Here is a 19,158-nt window from a genome sequence, read left to right as displayed (position 1 = left end):
CAATGCTAATAAAATAGTACTCCTGTAAGTGTTGCTCCATACGCTGAAATCTCTGTTATCTTGTGGACACATCTGTGGTATTTTTAAGTTAGAAAATACTGTAATATTACTGAAAATGGAAAATTAAGACCGAGTAGATTATTGCTCTCAGTGTGTGATAAAACCATTAAGTGGTGCTGCCCACATCCGTGTTGCTTTGGAGAGTATTGACAGCATCAGCTCCTGGCACACAGGGGTAACACAAGTCACAGCACCAAGGACTGGCAAACAAATTATTGACCTTTTCTCTCTCTGTGCTGTGTTTGTCTTCTCTTCTCCACCGACAGTTGTGGGATCTCCCAAGGGAATTGCTTTCTCAGACATCACAGAAAACTCTGCTACAGTCAGCTGGACCCCCCCCCGCAGCCGCGTGGAGAGCTACAGGGTCTCCTATGTCCCCGTCACAGGCGGTGAGTGTGGGGGCATGGAGGGAGATGGTAAAGGGGAAGAGTGAAAAGTGTATCTGGGAGATGGCCCTCAGAACAGCAACTGTAAGCCATGCTTATCAGACTTCTCAAAGGTAGTGATATTTCTTAGTAATCCCCACTGTTGTTTCAGTATTATAACCCTGTTTTAGTGCTCTGCTTAAACAATTTCTTATACTTCAGCACGTTTTTAGCATAACTTAGGGACATCTCTGGAAGGAAACAACTACTGAGCAAACACTGCATGTGCCAGGATCACAGAAGTGCTTTTAAATAAGACAAGTAAAGATCTACGTCTCTAGACAATGTAAATGTACATGTATAGTGATCCCACAAAAGAAAAGGAATGACCTACAATCATGATCAAGCATTTGCCCATGTGTTCTGCTGGAATAAACCCAGAATTTGAAAGAAGTATCTGTCATAAATCTTCACAACTTACAATAATATACAGTATATCTTTGTTTAAAATGAGATGGGTGAAGGAGAACATCATCAGACTTGATTTATCTTTGTCCATCCTCTGCAAGAAGCCAAGTAGTTTTAAAGTAGGAAGTCCTATCCTTGCAGGTGTAAGAATTTATATGCAGGTAGTGCTGTTTTCATCTCTTTTTTAAAGTTATGATATCAGAGATACTGATTTTTTTCCTTATTGTTGGCATGCCAGTAGGAAAGAAATAGAAACCATTGTCTTAGAGTCAGCTGCTGTGGCCACAGTTTATTGTCCCATTAGTGGTTGTGACACAGTGGGGAAAATTTCAACTTCTGTACATGTGAATTCACATTGATCACAATGTGTTTAACCTGAAACACACTTCTTTCAAGCATTTATGGAGAACTGCCATTAATCCATTGACATTGACATTTGTCCTAGGCACTCCCAATGTTGTTACAGTCGATGGAAGCAAGACAAGGACAAAGCTGGTGAAGTTAATCCCAGGTGTAGACTACAATGTTAATATCATCTCTGTGAAAGGCTTCGAAGAAAGTGAACCCATCTCTGGAATTCTGAAAACAGGTAATACATAAATAGCAGGTTCTTACATACATTGTCTGCATCACAGAACAGACTCAGGAATGAAGGACTTTGATCTTGTTCCCTCTTTCCTTTGTGTTGTTTTTGTACTTCAGGTGAGAGCAGAGCTTGCAGGTTTGATCAGGCTCCCACACTGCCTAGAGCAGAGCTGCCTTGCAGTGGGGCAAAGACTGTCCATGTGTTTACAGTCCTAATACACAGAAACAAAAGGAAGTTTAATAAATACCATTCTACTGATGTGGGAGCAAAGAACCTGCTCACTGGGTAGTTCAGCCCACTTTCTGTTGTGTTTTCCACATCTCCCAAATTCGCAACTGTGTCCTAAGCACAAAAGCATCCTCTCTCTTGTTCTCTGTTGGCTTTTTTTCCTACAATATACCTTTAAATATCCCCACGGGAAATTTTTTTTGCCACCATGAAGTCTCATTTGTTCATTATTTTTGGACTCTGACAAGTGTTCAGAGAACTGTGGCAAGGACAAGATGATGTAGATTGGATAATAAAGTGCAATTTATAGCCTGTTCCAGCCATACTGGGGGCAGGCATCTCTCCCAGCATAGGGAGAGCATAAAAGGAGGTGCAAAGCAGAGTCCCACAAGGAAGCAAGGCATGATGTTTGGATGGTTAGCTGGCTGTTGCACTGGTTTATTTTTATAAGTGCAGGGCGAGCTGTTGGAAGGTCACAGTGGCTATCAATTGCCGTCACATTAGTTATTTTTCCCAAGCTCTGTCTCCTGAGTTCGCTCCAAGAAGCAGTCCAGACTTGAGGGTGTTGAGAGAAATATGTCAGCTCTGACAGAGCTGTTAAGATTGATGTTATCAGAACTGATCTGAGAATGCAGTTAGTTATGTCTGTTCCCAGTGTTTAATCTTTCCACGCGTTGACCTCCCGTCTCCAGTGGAGGCATTTGATGTCTCTTTATAGGCACTGACGTTTTTTCTGCAGAGCTCCACTATTCCAAAGGGAACCATAAAAGCTGCTGCATTGAGCAGTAATGTTTGCACATTTTACATTCTATGGTTACAACAGAGAGTTGCACAGAGCTGATAGTAATTGCCAAATTCCTTCATCATGTTATCGTTTCTTCCAGCTCTGGACAGCCCATCAGGACTGGTAGTGATGAACATTACAGACTCAGAGGCTCTGGCAACCTGGCAGCCTGCAATTGCAGCTGTGGATAATTATGTTGTCTCCTACTCTTCTGAGGATGGTAAGAAGAGTTCGTGATGGGTCAGGGAGCTGTGATTCCAGGAGGACAGGCCCAAAAGGGAGTGGGTGGTTGCCACTTGATGGAGACGCCTTGCTGGAAGCATGTTAAAAACCACCAGTTTAGTTAATGCTTTCCTAATTCAGGCATGAACAAAGGTACTTCTGAACTCATGAACTTCTTGAAAAGGTGCTATAATTCGTAAGAACACTAGAGAGTGCTAACAGTCTTGGAGAGGGCTCTGCTGTTAACCCAGGATCCCGTAGAGGAGCACGCAGATGAGCATACCAAGGCATGCCTGAACGACTGCCTCTCTTCTGTCTTTGCTTCTTAGAGCCAGAAGTCACACAGATGGTATCAGGAAACACAGTGGAGTATGACCTGAACGGCCTTCGACCTGCAACGGAGTACACCCTGAGGGTCCATGCTGTGAAGGATGTACAGAAGAGTGAGACCCTCTCCACCCAGTTCACTACAGGTGCTGTGTCCCAGCTTGCTGGGAGAGGAGGCAGGCTGTCACCTCCTTGGTCCCACAAGGCTTACTTTACTCTGCTATCACCACCTCAGACAGCATGTGTGCTTCTTGCTAGAAACTTCAATTTTGAAAGCACTCACACCGTGTTTTTAATCATAAAATTTAGGATGACTTTTTTCTTTTTTCCTTTAATTTTCAATTTCTGCAGAGGGAATATGTGCTTTCCTAGCTCGTATTCATATCCCTCCTGTAACCTCTATGCTAAACTGTATCAGTGTGTGATTGTAATTTCTCTGCTCACTCCTTCAGGACTCGATGCTCCAAAAGATTTAAGTGCTACTGAGGTCCAGGCAGAAACAGCTGTGATAACATGGAGGCCTCCACGTGCTCCTGTCACTGATTACCTCCTGATCTACGAGTCCATTGATGGCAAAGTCAAGGTAGAGCACTTGTATCTAAACCTGAAGGGCTGTACCTCAAAACTGGACATTAAAGGTGTGCCAGAAAGGGTTCTGATTTTCAGGGAAGCATATTGCCTGATCATGCTGAAAATCAGGGGTTTAAAGATACAAACACACACACACAAAAAAAAAGCTTTTTGAGGTCTGGAGAATGAAATTTCCAGATTTGTCCTAAAGGATGATCTTGCTCAATTGTTTTGTGAGCTGCACAGAGTCATCTGTGCAGTGTGTATATTCAAATCGTGTAAACTTTTGTGCTGGCCTGCTTTTAAACCACACAGCTTACAGAAATGAAACATTCACCTCCATACAACTCTCCTGAAGAAAGCGAGCAGGAAAAAAACCTTTGAGGAATGCAAGTGTTGCATGAAATAGTATAAATGGTTAAAGATACAACCATAATCACCACAAAAAGAAACTGTTACAGTTCCACTTAGTATGATTTTCTCACTGTGGTTTCCTTGTGTTGTTTATCATCCCCATAGGAAGTCATCCTAGACCCTGAGACGACCTCCTACACCCTGACAGAGCTGAGCCCATCCACTCAATACACAGTGAAACTCCAGGCACTGAGCAGATCTATGAGGAGCAAAACAATCCAGACCGTTTTCACCACAAGTAAGGACCTTAGAGTGTGTAAGCAGATGAAAGTGCAAAAGTCCCATTCTCCTGAAGCTGTAGTATCATCTGCTTCCCCCAAACTGGAAGGATGACCTTTGTTCCTTTATATCCAGCCACATTATCTCTGTAGTCTTCTCTTTCTGATGAAACATCTTGCCTTTCCCATGTTCTGAATTTCCCAAAATTCTGAATTCTGTCACATCTTAAAATCCACACTGACCCCTTGAGTTATCTTTATCTGGGTGCATAGCAAGTTGTGAGAACAAATCAGCTTTTTAAATTGAAATGAAGCAAACCACACCCAAACACAAACATCTGTACAGGAGTCTTTGGAGCTGAATTTCTGGACAGGCTTTTTTTTGTCCTCTTTCTGAGGTCAGGTTGTGTACTGTCACAATGGTATGTCCATTCCAGCTCTAATAGGATAGCCCTGTGGTAAGTTGAATTCCAGAGTAGGTTGGGTTCTTTGAAGGGTACTTCTCAGCTGACATATTTGGCAGTCACTGGTCTCATTGACACACCTTTTGATGACATGAAAAATATAATATTGCTTAGTATTAACTGTAAAACCTTGCCTATCATTTGTCTCCCTTTTCACAGACCCAGCAGCACTTTCAACCATCTCCATTGCTCCATCTGCCCTTGTACCAACTTCAGCCCAAGGACTCTTGGAAGTCACACAGCCCCCATTCTGCTCCCAGTCAGTCCCTATGTAAAGCAGGGTGAACCAGAAATAGGAGAATTCATCTGTGTGTGTTCAACAGACATTTGGCTAACTGACAGGGGTTGCACTATTTAAATGAGCTGGCAGATGTACTTCCCTCACAACAGGGAGTATGTTATATGGTTATTTGGTTATATGGTATTTATGGTGCTCCCAAAAGTGTAGACAGATGTGCAAAACCTTACCCAAAAGAAAAATGCACGTCATCTTATGTTTATTGTAATTTTCTGTGTGTGTGTGATAGCAATTACGAGCCAGTTTCCGGGCTTAGCACATGATTATGCCACTGATCACCATGAGTCATTTGAATTCAACAAGTTCATTATAATTGCTGATCTCTCAAGGACTGTTTTCTATTTTCTTTTTTTGTGCAGCTGGTCTTCTTTATCCTTATCCTAAAGATTGCTCCCAAGCTCTCCTGAATGGAGAGGTCACCTCTGGGCTCTACACTATTTATCTGAATGGAGACAGGACACAGCCTCTGCAAGTCTTCTGTGACATGGCTGAAGATGGAGGTGGATGGATTGTAAGTAAAAAGGGGAGCCCGTGGCACCCTGATATGTATCTGCATGTGCCAACAACAAGGGTAGGTCCCATCCCTGCTCTCCTTCAGCGCTGCTCATAGAGCTCTGTTACTGGAGTATCAGTGGATGGAGGAGAAGCTGAAATGACCATCTTAGATACCTTAAAAACAGATAATAAGGTGAAACGAGGGGAGACTGACTCAATTTAGATGGGAAGGAGAGTTTAAAGATGCAGAGAATAGAAACCAGAAGACCGCATTACCTGGGGGAGTCTGAGAATGGAATAGAGAAGACTTACTTAAAAAAAATAAGGAGTGTTCCTGGTATGATTCAGTAACTGCAATGAGACTGCTGCCTGGGTGATAGGGGCAGGGGAGCAGCAATGCCAAGCTCTGCGTTGGCAAAAGCTGCATTGCTAGCACTCCTTCTGTCTAAGGCGGTTTGACTGTAACTCTTCTTGTGTGCGGTGGCTGTAGGTGTTCCTGAGGCGCCAAAATGGAAAGGAAGATTTCTACAAGAACTGGAAGAATTACGTGGCCGGATTTGGAGATCCTAAGGATGAATTCTGGATAGGTAAGTGGCAAGAATTTATCTTATTCTAGAAAGCCCAAACAAGCAAAGAAAGCCCAAAAGACAAGGTGCCATTCTGAAGCCTCTGCTCAAGTGACAAGGATATTTAAAGGGGAACACAGTCCAGGCAAAGGAGAAGCAAGCTGCAGGGGGACTGAGATTTCCAGGTCCAACCCAGTCCCCCTCGTAAATGTCAAACCTCTTGGATGACCAAATGTACCAAACTGATGCTCACTGGTGCTCTGTAAGAGGTCAGAACCTGAGAAGTAGCTGCAAATGCTCTTCTTGCTGTACTCCTAGGATATCCCTAATAAGAAAAACACAACAATTAATGAAGTAAAGTGGGGTAAAAAGCAAATGTGCAGAGGCTGGACTACATTTTATTTGCTCATAGATGGAAGACAGTGACTGTCATGATGGAAGACAGTGACTGTCATGAAGCACTGGCTTTGGTTACTTTTCTCAAGGTGCTCCATGCTGCTGTGATTTGAAGGGCTGAGATAGTCTCTAAAACTGTTTCCCTTTCATTTTGTGCTGATATTGTCCCACAGCTTTAAATAGCTTATCTTCTAACCAGTTATTGTCCTGGGGTATCTGTCCTAGGATATCTGTCCAGGCCAGTTTGACACCCTTTATAGGACAAATGGATCATTCTCGTATTTCCACAGGTCTGGAGAACCTCCATAAAATCAGCTCTCAGGGGCAGTACGAGCTGCGTGTGGATTTGAAAGACAGAGGTGAGACAGCCTACGCTGTGTACGACAGGTTCAGCGTTGGAGATGCCAAGACCCGGTACCGGCTGAGGGTGGATGGCTACAGTGGAACAGCAGGTGAGCTGAAATATGTATTTCTTCTGTTCTGCAATTTCCTCTCAGCTGAGTCAAGCTTCCAGCCTGTGCATGTTGAAGATGAGCATCACAGTGGGTCCCTCTCTCTGGATGGCAGGTGTTTGAAAATATGAATGTATCAGTGGCTTTTATGTTTCCGTTCTAAATCCTCTAGTTATTTAGGTGCCGCTTTTTATGGCATGCTTGTGACAGAATATAAACAAGTATACTAAGCAGCCACATATCTCATTTGGTCAATACTCTGCTGTCATTTACGCAGCCAATAATAACATGGTATGGTCTCATCTCTTCAGTGGAATATGCAGCAGAGTTCTGTTATGACATGATTTGTAATTTTGCTGAACAAAGTGGTTTGAGTTGCCTTCTGAAACAAAAATTACTTCTGAAGTAAAACAAATCAATGCTGAAGAAGCTTAGATACACAGCCAGATGCGTGGTACAGCCCAAAGATTTTGTGCAGGATGATCACTCCCATGTAATCTAAGCCACACAAGTCACTGACTTTGCATTTTCTCTTGTCCTTTCCATCCAGGTGACTCCATGACCTACCATAATGGAAGATCCTTCTCCACTTTTGACAAGGACAATGATTCTGCTATCACCAACTGTGCTTTGTCATACAAGGGTGCTTTCTGGTACAAGAATTGTCATCGAGTCAATCTGATGGGCAGATATGGTGACAACAACCACAGTCAGGTGAGTATGGTGTCTGAAGGCTTTTATAATGTGTCAGAAGGAGAGGAATTGCAGTTATCTGTCTGGTGGTTCAGCTAGCCAGAAACACATCAGCCAAGCCCTCCCTCCAGAGGAAAGAATAATAGGAAAAGAGAGGGACAACCGCTCACAAAACAAGAATGCTGGAGAAGTATTGATGATTTTGTATGACTTTCCATGGATATCTCAAAAATCTGCAGGGAACAACTGTAGTTTTCAAGTGTGAAACAAAATGCTCTTCCTGCCATGAAGGCCAGGCAAAAAGTGACAGTTCTGGGAAACAGCTTATGACTTTGTTTGTACAGGCTGTGCGTGCTAGTAGCCAGAGACGTGTGCTTCCCAAAGTCCTTTTGATTTGCTGTGTCTCTGTTACCAAGTTAGAGTGGCAATGCATTGGCACAGACTCCCCAGGGAGGTGGGGGAGTCACCATCCATGGAGTTGTTCCAGAACCATGGAGATGTGGTGCTGAGGGACGTGGTCAGTGGGCATGGTGGGGGTGGGTTGAGGCTGGTGATCTTAGAGGTCTTTTCCAACCTTTGTGGGGTAAGATGTAACTGTGAGCGAGTCAGCAAAGAGTTTATCAGACTCCTTGATAGACCCTATCACTGTGAAACCTTGGGAGTCTGGAGTGTAAGACAGAGAGCAAATGGGATCTGTTTGCATCTAAGGGTAAACATGAGGTTCTGTTTGTATGCATTGTTAATCTTATCACACTTAAGAAACCTTTCATCCTTTATCATTGTGTTTTGGGAGAAGCTAGGCCAGTTAACTGATTAGAGGGACCGGAATTCCTGCCTTGTAAGTGAATGGTATAGAAGATGTATGTTGAACACAATAAAGCAGAACTATTCGGAGGATGATTTGGAGAACTATTCTGATGCTACAAGAAATTGTGAGAGCTCTCTAACTCGACTGAATGCCGACAAATATTCATGATCCTGTGATTCTAAAAGCTAAAACAAACATAAAGGCTGACAACAGAGAAAGAAGTGAAGTGGATGTGTGACTTCTCACGCTTCATCTTTATCTTGGCAGGGTGTTAACTGGTTCCACTGGAAGGGCCACGAATACTCCATCCAGTTTGCAGAGATGAAGCTGAGACCCTCCAGCTTTCGAAATCTGGAAGGAAGACGAAAGCGAGCATAAAGCCTTGGGGTGGTGAAAGGGCTACAGGCAGGGCGACGTGGAGAGGGACAGAGAGCGGGGGGCGTGGGGGGATCTCTGGCATCACTGGGGTGATGGGGGTGAGGAGCTGGTAGTCGTACCAAAGCATCACAACCCTTGGCACAACAGCCCAAACGACGAGCCTTACGTGTCCCAGCAATTCCAGCAGAGCAGCTCCAGCTCTGCCCACCACTGATGTCCTTCACGCCAAAGACAACGATCTCAAGGGTTGTATGCTGTTTTCTTCATTTTTCTTTTCTCAGCCTCTGGGATGAAGTTCTTCCATGATCTGACTATCTCTTGGGTGGCCCAGGGTAGGGGAGGGAGAACAGCTTTGTATATTGGTAGTTTGTTTTAGAACCAGCCATATTTTTTACACACAGAAATGTGTATGATTAATTATCATTATTATTATTATTAGATATAATTGAAACCCTTTGGTCGTTGGAAAGCCTTTTTTTATATATATATCAAGTACCACAAAGAAGAAGGGAAGGGGAGGGGGAGAGGGAAAGCAGTACATTTTTAAACTTAAGCAAAAAATTAATATTATTAATATAATGACAAAGTAATAATAATAATGATAATAATAAGCTAAATTTTTGTCATTTTTAAGAGAACAATGCTTTTGGGAACACAGCAGGACAGTGTCTGATTGTAAATTTCTTTTTTAAATAAAAGCACAATTACTTTTAAATAAATTTCTACCTTTTTTTCATACTTGTTGAGTTGGTGCATGTCCAGGGTATCTGTACTTACATGGGGAAGTAAAAGGCTGAAAATTGTCAGGCTGCTGAGCCCGTACTGAAAACTGTTTCTTTTGTTAGTGGTTGGCTGTAAGAATTCTGCTGGGTTTCTTGCAGTGAAAGGTCCTTATGGATTTGGTTTCTTTTAGAACACATTTCTTTTTTTTTTTTTTTCCTGCCCAAAAGCTTCTACACGTTTTTCTCAGTGTTACTGACCAACGCTTGCTCCATCTAGGTGGGAATAACTAACAAAAGAAAACAAGGAAAGCACAGAGTTGTTGTTAGGTACCATTGGTGACTTTGAACACTTGTGTAAATAAAGGGCTCTCTTTTTGTATGAATGAAACCTATGTGTAGTTTCTCTGTATCATGCTCTTCAGTTGAAGACAATAAAAGATCTTTTGTTTTAATCCAGTCTCTCTGCCTTGCTTCAACACTGTGCTCCTCAAACAGAGCAAATGTTTCGGCCCCTTCCTTGCCAGCAGCAAGGTAAGCTCAGGTATTGCAGTTTTCACAAGGTATAAAATGTGTGTGCATGAGAACAGCACTTTCTCAAGAGGGAAGGAATTCTCAGCAGGGAAGGAATCACTTTACCATTGGGTTCTTTCTAATTTCTCTCCTTCCTATATGCACATATTACTGCAGCCCTTCCATTTCAAAGCGTCAGCTGTGTTAACCCTTGGGAATGGTTATTCCATGTTGGGGTTTACTGTCTGAGAAAGGATAATGCCCAGCTGGGGAAGCAGGAGAAGGCCCTCACAGAATTAGTGAAGCACTGGGGGTCTTCTTATCACACGGTTCCTATGCCAGCATCTCTTGGCTCTCTCCTCCCCCATCATAAGCACACGGCTGTGGTTGGCTGCCGGCAGATGGCACACAGAGTCTGTCTGTCCTGCTCTGTGCTGCTCTGTTTAGCAATGCTTGTAAATCCTTCAGCTATCCAGGTCCAGACGTTGCCATCCTTGACTGTCGTCTAGCGAATATTGTTTGTTTTGCACAGGAGACACAAATCTCCTTTGACCTCCGGAGCGCTGCAAAGGGTCTGATCTGCTGCACCATATTCAGTTCATTCTCAGGAGCTAACAGCTCTTCTTTGCTGTTTGTCAGAGCAAACGGTTTGCACCATGAAAGAGAGCAAGTCCAGTAATGAAGAAACATGCTCCACTCTCAAGATGTTCTTTGTGTTGTTAAGAAATTGCACTAAATTTATATAACTGAGACTTGAAAGCTTTTGCAGTCTGTTTGCAGATGTTCAGAGGAAGAGTTGACATTTACAAAGCAATTTCCTCCCATCTAGCATTATCACAAAGCTGAGTGTGTCTAGCTGTGATGTCCTGGTGGTTGGCAGATCCCAACAGTACTGCTGGAAATGGGCTTGGATTTGCACCTTGTTCCAGAGATGACGTGTGCATGCTGCACAGAAGAATGATGGTATTTCCTGTAATTACTCACTGACAGATGCCCTGCTTGGTATTTTTCATGATTACTACCAAGTGAGAAAATCTGGCAAAGCTTTAAAGTAATTCATGCCAAAATACCCATCTGAGCTGACAAGAGCTTGATTCGGTACCAGAGGGCTCCAGCATGGGCTGTTGTATGGATTGTTTGCTATTTGCTTTTTCTCTCCCCTCTCTTCCTGATCATCACCTGTAAGAATGGCTTAAAAATGCACTCGGGCTTGAAATTCATCTATAGATCTGCCAAGGGTGCTCCAAATGCCTGCCTAGTAAACCACTGTAGCACTGGGGTAGCGCAGGTGCAGCACTGCGTCCCCATCACTTCCACGCGGGAGCCCAAGAGGGCAGGTGGACAACAGGTTCCAGAAGCTCAGGCAGTGAGATCCAAGGGCTCAGACGTACTGAGGGAGTTATTTTGGGAGGGGAACAGGATTCATGGGTTACCCATAAGGGGTAGTTTTGGGATGTGCATGTGGCAAAGCAACTTTTCCAACCCCCATTGGATTTAACCATGCTCCTTCACTTAGTGTGCATGCCCAGCTCTGCAGAAACCCTTTCTCAGGCTGTGGCCCCAGCAAGACCTCACATTTGGAGGAGACACTCTTCAGGTGCACCACCTCCAGGTGCAGCTCCCTTGGCTCTCCTTCTGACTCTGCTCTGATTCATCAATCAAGGGAAACATCTGTTGCTGGGTTAAACACAACCACAAAACTATCTTCTCTTGAGCTTGCATTAGTGAGCAAGCAGCTCAAAGCCTGATAGTGACCCATAACAGAAGGCAGCTTCTGTTTTCCATCTTTCCCATACAGGGAGTCACTTCATTTGAAATTACAGCTTTCAATTGCTTTTCTTCAAGAGAGCTTGTGTGTAAGCAGGGCTTGAGCAGCGCCTAAAACTAGCAGTCAGGTGTATCCCCTCTTCAGGATTTCCGTATCATTTTCTTTGAAATAGTCTGCTCAGAAACCCGACTCTCTTTGTTCATGTGCCTTCTTCTCGGGTATTTCCCCAGCAGTCTCTCCAAGTGAAGAAATCTCAGCCCACAGTGCCTTTGCAGCTTTCTGTGGGCACAACATATGTTTGCTCTGATAAACAAGGAGCGGTTGTCACCGGGAGACTGCAAGCAAATATCAGCGGGAGCTGCACGTGCAGTGTTTGTTCTTGGAAGGCTGATCACCCTCGCTGTAAAAAACACATCTTTATCAGACCTTTCATCTAGACAATAACATGACCTCTTCGTGGTGAAGATGTCAGTTTAGGTGAGAGGGAAACAAATAAAAGACAACACAAGAAGAGCTCTGGCTTTCTGGGTCATCTGCAATTGCTCACAAACTCTCCCGGGCTCCGGCCCACAGCTTTAGGAGCAGCAATGCAAAGCTGGTGATTGCACATTGAGGTGGGTTCCACTTCAGTGGGTGAGGGATTTCCACAGGTCTCCATCTGGGCTGGTATCGACCACGTTCCTCCTGCAGGATGAATCAGGCCGATTTCATTCTGCAGTAGGAATGGCATCCCGATGGAGCATGAAAATGAAACCACCTGCAAGCCTTGCAACACCTCTGTTTAAAGGAAGGTTTTCTGCAGCTAGGAGGAGTTGGAAAAGAAAGAGAGGAAGTTGGTCCATTGCAGATAAGCAGACAAACTGATGCTCTACCCAAGCACAATCTCTATCTTTCATCCCTTCTACTCCTACACTGAGATACGCACACACTTCACTGTCATCCCCTTCAAAGCATGGGGAGGTTGTGGTCTTACTGGGATGGCACCTGAGAAGTTTTTTCACCTGTGCCCTCACCACCCAAAGGGTGATATTGAGGATAACACAGTGTGTTAATGGTTGAGCTGGATATGACATGCAGCGTTGCTAATTGCTGCTGTCATTCCCAAGTTCAAGCCACCTGTGCTTGCATTGCAGCAGGGAAAAATTCTCCCCTGCTGGTGCCTTCAGGGGCTGGAACGGTTGGGAACATACGGGTAAGGATGAAGGCTGAGGGCCTGGTGATTTTACTCGTTCATCTCTCTGTCAGGTACTTTCCTCGGAGGAAATCATTCAGCTTCCTGTGTCTTTACTGTAAATTACATGCTGTGAAGAGGAAAGAGAGAGCAAGACAGACAGACAGGAAAAAAAGGCACAACACAGGGGTGGTTCCAGTGCAGACCATCCCTTTTGCCGACACTTCTGTGGCTCCCATGGCCTGAGGTTGTGCAGAAGGGGTTACAGACAGCAGCTAACCCAAAATTTTGTCCACTGCTTAAAGCGAAACCGCTTTAAGACTGAAAGTGCTCGCTTCCTCCCCGCCCTTCCCCTGCCTCTTTACTTTTACTTTACTGGCTGCCTTGCCCTTCTATTTCTGTATCTGGCAAAGAGAGAGGAGAAGCAGCGTGTTTGGTCCGAGTGGAAGGAACGATTCCTGCCTGTGTCACTAGAGAGCAGAATTCTCCAGATGTATTCCTGAGGATAATTTCCACTCCTTCATCAAACCCACTGCACAGCGCTGAGCTTTGGGAAGGGCTGGGACTTTTTTATTTAATAAGACATTGCAGGTTTCAATGCAAACAGGATGCTGATTGCAAAGAGGGCATTTAGCCAAAAACGTTATCTTCCCTAGAAAAAGGTTTTGAAGGGAAATTTTGAAGCCCCCACAGAGAAGTTTCTAGCCCATTATGACGGGTCCACAAAGTGCAACTGGCTGAGATAAACTGAAAAAATTCCAATCCTATTCTGGGTATGTGTGTACCCTGAACCAGTTGACTTTTCTGTAGCGAATGTGTAATGGCATGGGTGGTGGGCATGGTGGGGATAGCCTGATGGTTGGAATGGATAATCTTAGAGGTCTTTTCCAGCCTTTATGATGTGATTCTATGATTCTATATAAATAGTAAAAATGCATTTCAACCCCCAAGATGTCGATTCTGATGTTTTAAGTATAAGCTATGCGTATCATCGACTGTGGTGAGTGGCATCCTTGTGTCTTGGCACCCACCCGTCGGCCCAGAGGTGTGTGAGGATATCCCAGCCATGGGATATACTGGGATTCCCAGGAGAGAACACTCCAATTTCATGTCTGTGATTGGAGTCTGTGCTTCCAAAAGGCCTTCCAAGCAATCACAGTGTGTCCAGTGTGTCTGTGTGTGTCTGCCCTTTAGCTTTGCATCCCTACAACTGTCATCAGTGCAAGAATTCAGGCAGGAAACTCCCTGGTAAAATCCCAGGTGCCAGAGGATGTAAAAAGTCACTTGAGATGACACATTGCTGGTCACTTCTGCACCACCTCACACTGCAGTGCTGCAGGGTGCCATCCCTTTCACTTCTTTGCTTTCCTGTTTGCCTTGCATAGGCTGTTGGGCTTTGTCAGGGCCCTTGGGCTGCTGGGTCAGCATCCCATAGCTGGGCTCCATCCCTTGCTTCAGCCTTGAGGCAGCTCTGTTTCATTACCTGATATGTATAAACGTGTGTAATATATGTATGTGTGCCCACATGTATCTGTATGTACATAGGAATTATCTGTCTGTATGTGGATTTGCCCACAGGTACATACCTACTAGTGTATATTCACTGTTCCCTGCAGTGTGTGTGTGTATAAATACATATATACATATAGAATGTAGAATATATTGAGTTGGTCCATAAGGATCATTGAGTCCAAGTGGGATAAGGGGGGATGGTTTTGAACTACAAGAGGGGAGATTTAGGTCAGATGTTAGGGGGAAATCCTTTATTCAGAGGTGGTGCAGAGAATTGTGGGTGCTCCATCCTTAGATGATGCCCAAAGCCATGGATGGGGCCCTGGGCAGCCTGAGTTGCTGGGAGCAGCCAGCCCACATCAGAGGTTGGAGCTTGATGATCCATAGGTTGGGAGGTATACATATATCCCTGGCAAGGCTGGGATGTGTTCAGCTGAGTGCCATGAGTATAAAGACCACAAAGTGCTACCGTGGTAGGAGGAAAGTAGAAATAATTGGTCAGAAATATGCAAATAAAGGGGAAAAGGAACAATTTAGCCACAAGTATGCCAGATGTGACAATGAGCTGGTATCACCAAGGACAGAAGGGGAAGTGTCCTGTATGTGACTTTTAGGCTCTTTAAGGGATAACTGCGTACTGAAAGTCACACCCATCAGCATGGAAATAGGATTATAATGAGACAGCAGGTGTCCCCTCCCAAATCTAGAGTCTCCAAGCCCCACAACACACATGTACAACAAAGATGAACTGGAGTAACCAAGTAGAAACTATAAAGGGACAGAGTTTTGTGAACAGCTCTGTCTAAATAACCAGCCTGCATGCTTTGTGAGGGATCACCAAGCACTTAACTCTGCAGAACTGAAATAAAGAATTTAGTGTGGATTCCGACCTTGGCTGCTCATTGGCTTTGCACAGCAGGCACAAACCCCGTAAGGGATAACACCATCAGCTCAGCAGAAATCTCAGTATTTCTTCTTGCAGCTTATAAAGGCAGCAACCACCAGTGTGCTTTTGTTCCTGTCAGTGTGCAATGCAGGAACTCAGCAGTTATAGCAAGCAGAAATCACCAGTGCCCTGAAGTAGTGACATTTTGATGGATACTTCCTTCCACTCTGCTGTTAGTGTGTGATAAAAGCATATTTGTTCTTACTGTTATGGCTTTTATTGTCATTATAAGGTGTTTATGAGTAGGAATTCTGATTTCTGTAGCAATCACTTCATTCACTTATGTATATTCTTCAAAGTACATTACAGAAAAAGAAAGGATGAACCAAAGGAACCGTGATTGTAATTCTGGCTTTTTTTGAATCTCCTTAAATTTTGCTTCTCCTGGGGAAGGATTTAACAGTCCGTACTTTTAGAGCTTCTCTCCTGCTATGGTTTGGCAATTCTCATCCAAATTTCCATCCCAATAAAGCAAGGATTTGGGAGGCTTTGCAACATGCTCTGTTCTGGAGGAGTCTGTTTTCTTCATCATGGCTGAGCTCTGAATAAACACCACCTGATCGTGTTACCTCTGTGGCTGCCCAGGGAACCTCCCAGTGCAGTGAAGATGGAGACCTATGGCATCTCTGAGAAAGAAACCAACTTTTTACTTCGATGGGAGGCAGTAAAAATGACAATATCCCACCAGTTCTATTATGAAGGCAAGAAAACCAAATGCAGATGCAGCTAATGATCAATCTGGAGCTAGCACAGAGCAAAGCATGAGTGTGCTCAGCTGTCAGAGCAGTTAGTGCCTGAGTTGAGAGTGGGTACGTCGTGTGTAATCTGATTTGACCATGGATCTGGGGAAGAAATAGCAGAAAGGGTAACTGATATCCTGGTTCATTGCAGGGGAGGTGGGCTTTCAAGGTTCCTTCCAACTCCAACAATTCTATGATTCCATGATAAAGCATGGTTAAAAAGTGGCTTTGATAACAACTGAAAACCAAACTGAACATGTAGTAAATTCTAAGGCTTCTGTAGCAAAGAGAACTGAGCATCATGTATATTACTGGCCAAAGAAACCTCAGCTGCTCCATCCCAGCTGAAGCTAGGATGTTGGTTTCCAGTGGAAGGCCGTGTGATGATCTGCAGAACCTATTGCTAGGGCTTTGCTCCCTCCCTGGGGATCACATTTCCAACACACTGAAGGTACTGCAGATTTTGCTGGGGGCTGTTGTGCATTTGACATTTTTGGAACTAAGAGCACTTTGCTAAGTGACAATCCGGAGATTTAAAACTCTGCATTGGGTCTTACTTCGTGTCAGCAGTGTTGAGATCAGTATGCATGTGCTACAGATCAGCAGTCAGATTAAGAATACATATAACACGAATCTATTATAATAGCAGGTGTCGTATAAAATATAGCACTTATATTTTAGTCAAATAGGTGTATAATTATAGCTTTAAGATTTTCTATTGGTGATCTGCATGTGTGAATATGTGTGGGTAAGTGCATTTTATACATATATATATATGTATGTATGTCCCAGGAAGATGTCATCTCTGTAAGCAGCATGGCAAGAAATAACCCATCAGCACAAAGTATTGTGAGTGATCCTTTGGTGTTAACAACAGCTTCTAAAAGGAGGAACATTGCATGGAGCTTTGTGTTTGAGCGCAAACACTTTGCAGAAGGCTTCTGTTAGTACTGTTGCTGCTTGCAGTGCAGTGTTTCCTGGGCTCTGCATGGGCAAGGCGAGAAATAATAAAGGGAGGCAGACTGTCACAAAGGATTTTTAGCAACCAGCACTCACGTTAATCCTCTGACCTAGTTTCTAAAAGGCCTATATAAGGAAGAACATCGTGAACAGCTAATATGCAGTGCCCACATTTAAGACTTTGGAGCGCATCAGTTCTGAGATTCATCTATCTCTTCCTGGAAAAAAAATAAAGCACAGAAACAAACTGTCTTCAAAGAAAATTCCCCCCCACCCCCCATCTTACAAAAGCTTCATATCTTAGCAGCGTTGTGAGTTGGCACCAAGGCCCCAAAATCTGTGCTGTGTTGGCCCCACCTGTGCGTATGTTGCCAGATGGACTTCATCAGAAAGGAAAATTCCTCCCTAAAATGACTCCAGCGCATTTTGGTGGAGTTACTGCAGAGTTGTGTCACTGCAAAGCAAATATAAAAAGATACCTGCAGTCATGAGTGCAGTCTGGGTATCACTCTATGGCACAGAAGCATAGAATCACGGAATGGAATGGCTTGGAAGGGATCTCAAAGATCATCTAGTTCCAACCACTGCTATGAGCAGGATTGCCAGCCACTAAATCGGGCATCAGATCACAGTGCCCAGGCATCTTACCTGACCGTGAACACCTCCAGGGATGGGGCATCCACAACCTCTCTGGGCATCTCCCTGGTAGACTTTTTCCTTGCTTTATGGTTTGATGCTGTTGACAACCCGAAGTCTACAGCCTCTTTAGGTTCAAGCTAGATGAAGACTGCTCACTTCAACTGAACTGACCACCTGAATTCACCTGAATCTGGGGCCACTCCACTCCCACATGGCCAGTATGAGAGGCCTGGGGGCTTCTTTCTTCTGCGGGACGTTGTCCCTTTGTCTCCCAATGGGGCTGAAGGTACTCAGCAAATCAGTACAAAGTTTAACAAGCTGGACTTAAAAAGCAGGAAACGTTAGAGCTTTTGTCCATATCTGATCCTTTCTGACCATTTTTCACATCTGACAGCTCTTATTCCGCTGCTTACACTGGTTCTAGCTGAATGTACAGCAATACAAAGCACCGGTGCTGGTTTTAATTTAAGTTGAAGGATATGTAGTTAATCCTTGTAAGAGACATGAGTCTATTTCTCATGTCATTGTCCTTTCAAGAGCTGGTTCGTACGCTTCAGAGTAAAAGACATGATAGTGTTTTAATGCTTCTTACCCATCAGTCAAGAAAGAGGTATAACAGTAATTATAGAGATGTATATTCCCTTGTGAGGGCTGCAGCCTGGCTTACAGGCTCAGGTACAGAAATGTTAGCTTGAAATAGTCTGCTGCTCAGGCTGAGGATGCTTTCAAGGCCATTGGGAGAAAGTGAAAACCCATTGCGTGTTGCTGTGGTTGGGGGAACAAAGATGATTTGGTTCATAGATCACCTATTACAGTTGATTTTATAACTTTCTTGCTTTCTTCTTAGAAGAACACTTACGGGAGAAGGCTGTCCTTATATCTTTGCTTGTATAACTGCAAAATAGCACAGCTACTACTGGGCATTGTCCAGGGGCATGGGAAGAGTGCAAAAGAAGAGCTACTCACTGCCACTCTGTATTTTAAACATTTTCATACTCTTTCTTCTTCATACATTAAATTTTTCATCTCAAAGAGGAATCTGAAGGAAAATTTTTCCTGCTGGAATCCATCAAGCACAAGGGACAGCAGCCCCACAACAGACCTCACTCCTGACTATTTCCATTTTGTGTGTCAAAATCCAAGCACAGAGGCATTAGATGTCCAGTTCAATGCATGCAACCACCAGAGCCAAAAGCATCAACTTTCTGTCGTGTCTGCCATCCCAGTGCCTGAACCACCCCAGCACTTCCCCTCAGCCTCAACTTTCTCCTCCTCTGAGCAGACAGATCAGGATGAGCTCAGCAAGCAAGCAGAGCCTGCCTGGCTCTTCCCTACGGTGCTGCTGTAATAGTTTCCACTGAATGTCCTCTGTGAAAATAGAAAGAAAAAAAAAAAAAA

At 44.0% G+C, this 19,158-nt stretch overlaps 1 protein-coding gene across 14 annotated transcripts in view; it reads left to right on the top strand.

Moving 5' to 3' along the window:
• TNC (tenascin C) overlaps positions 1-9,966 on the top strand; it is a 97,548-nt gene extending 87,582 nt beyond the window's left edge. For all 14 annotated transcript variants that reach the window (XM_031556162.1, XM_019621394.2, XM_031556163.1 and 11 more), the window contains 11 exons: positions 327-449; positions 1,339-1,482; positions 2,592-2,711; positions 3,043-3,186; positions 3,493-3,623; positions 4,130-4,262; positions 5,364-5,515; positions 5,990-6,086; positions 6,752-6,913; positions 7,464-7,627; positions 8,682-9,966. In XM_031556162.1, the coding sequence (XP_031412022.1) occupies positions 327-449; positions 1,339-1,482; positions 2,592-2,711; positions 3,043-3,186; positions 3,493-3,623; positions 4,130-4,262; positions 5,364-5,515; positions 5,990-6,086; positions 6,752-6,913; positions 7,464-7,627; positions 8,682-8,792 (1,481 nt within the window). In that variant the 3' untranslated portion in view covers positions 8,793-9,966. The remainder of the gene's footprint in view (positions 1-326; positions 450-1,338; positions 1,483-2,591; positions 2,712-3,042; positions 3,187-3,492; positions 3,624-4,129; positions 4,263-5,363; positions 5,516-5,989; positions 6,087-6,751; positions 6,914-7,463; positions 7,628-8,681) is intronic.
• The last annotated feature ends 9,192 nt before the right edge of the window (positions 9,967-19,158 follow it).

This window comes from Meleagris gallopavo, chromosome 19, assembly GCF_000146605.3.
Source record: "Meleagris gallopavo isolate NT-WF06-2002-E0010 breed Aviagen turkey brand Nicholas breeding stock chromosome 19, Turkey_5.1, whole genome shotgun sequence".
Classification (NCBI taxonomy): Eukaryota; Metazoa; Chordata; class Aves; order Galliformes; family Phasianidae; genus Meleagris; species Meleagris gallopavo.
Note: the sequence above shows the minus strand (reverse complement) of the source record. Positions and strands in the feature narration are given on the sequence as shown.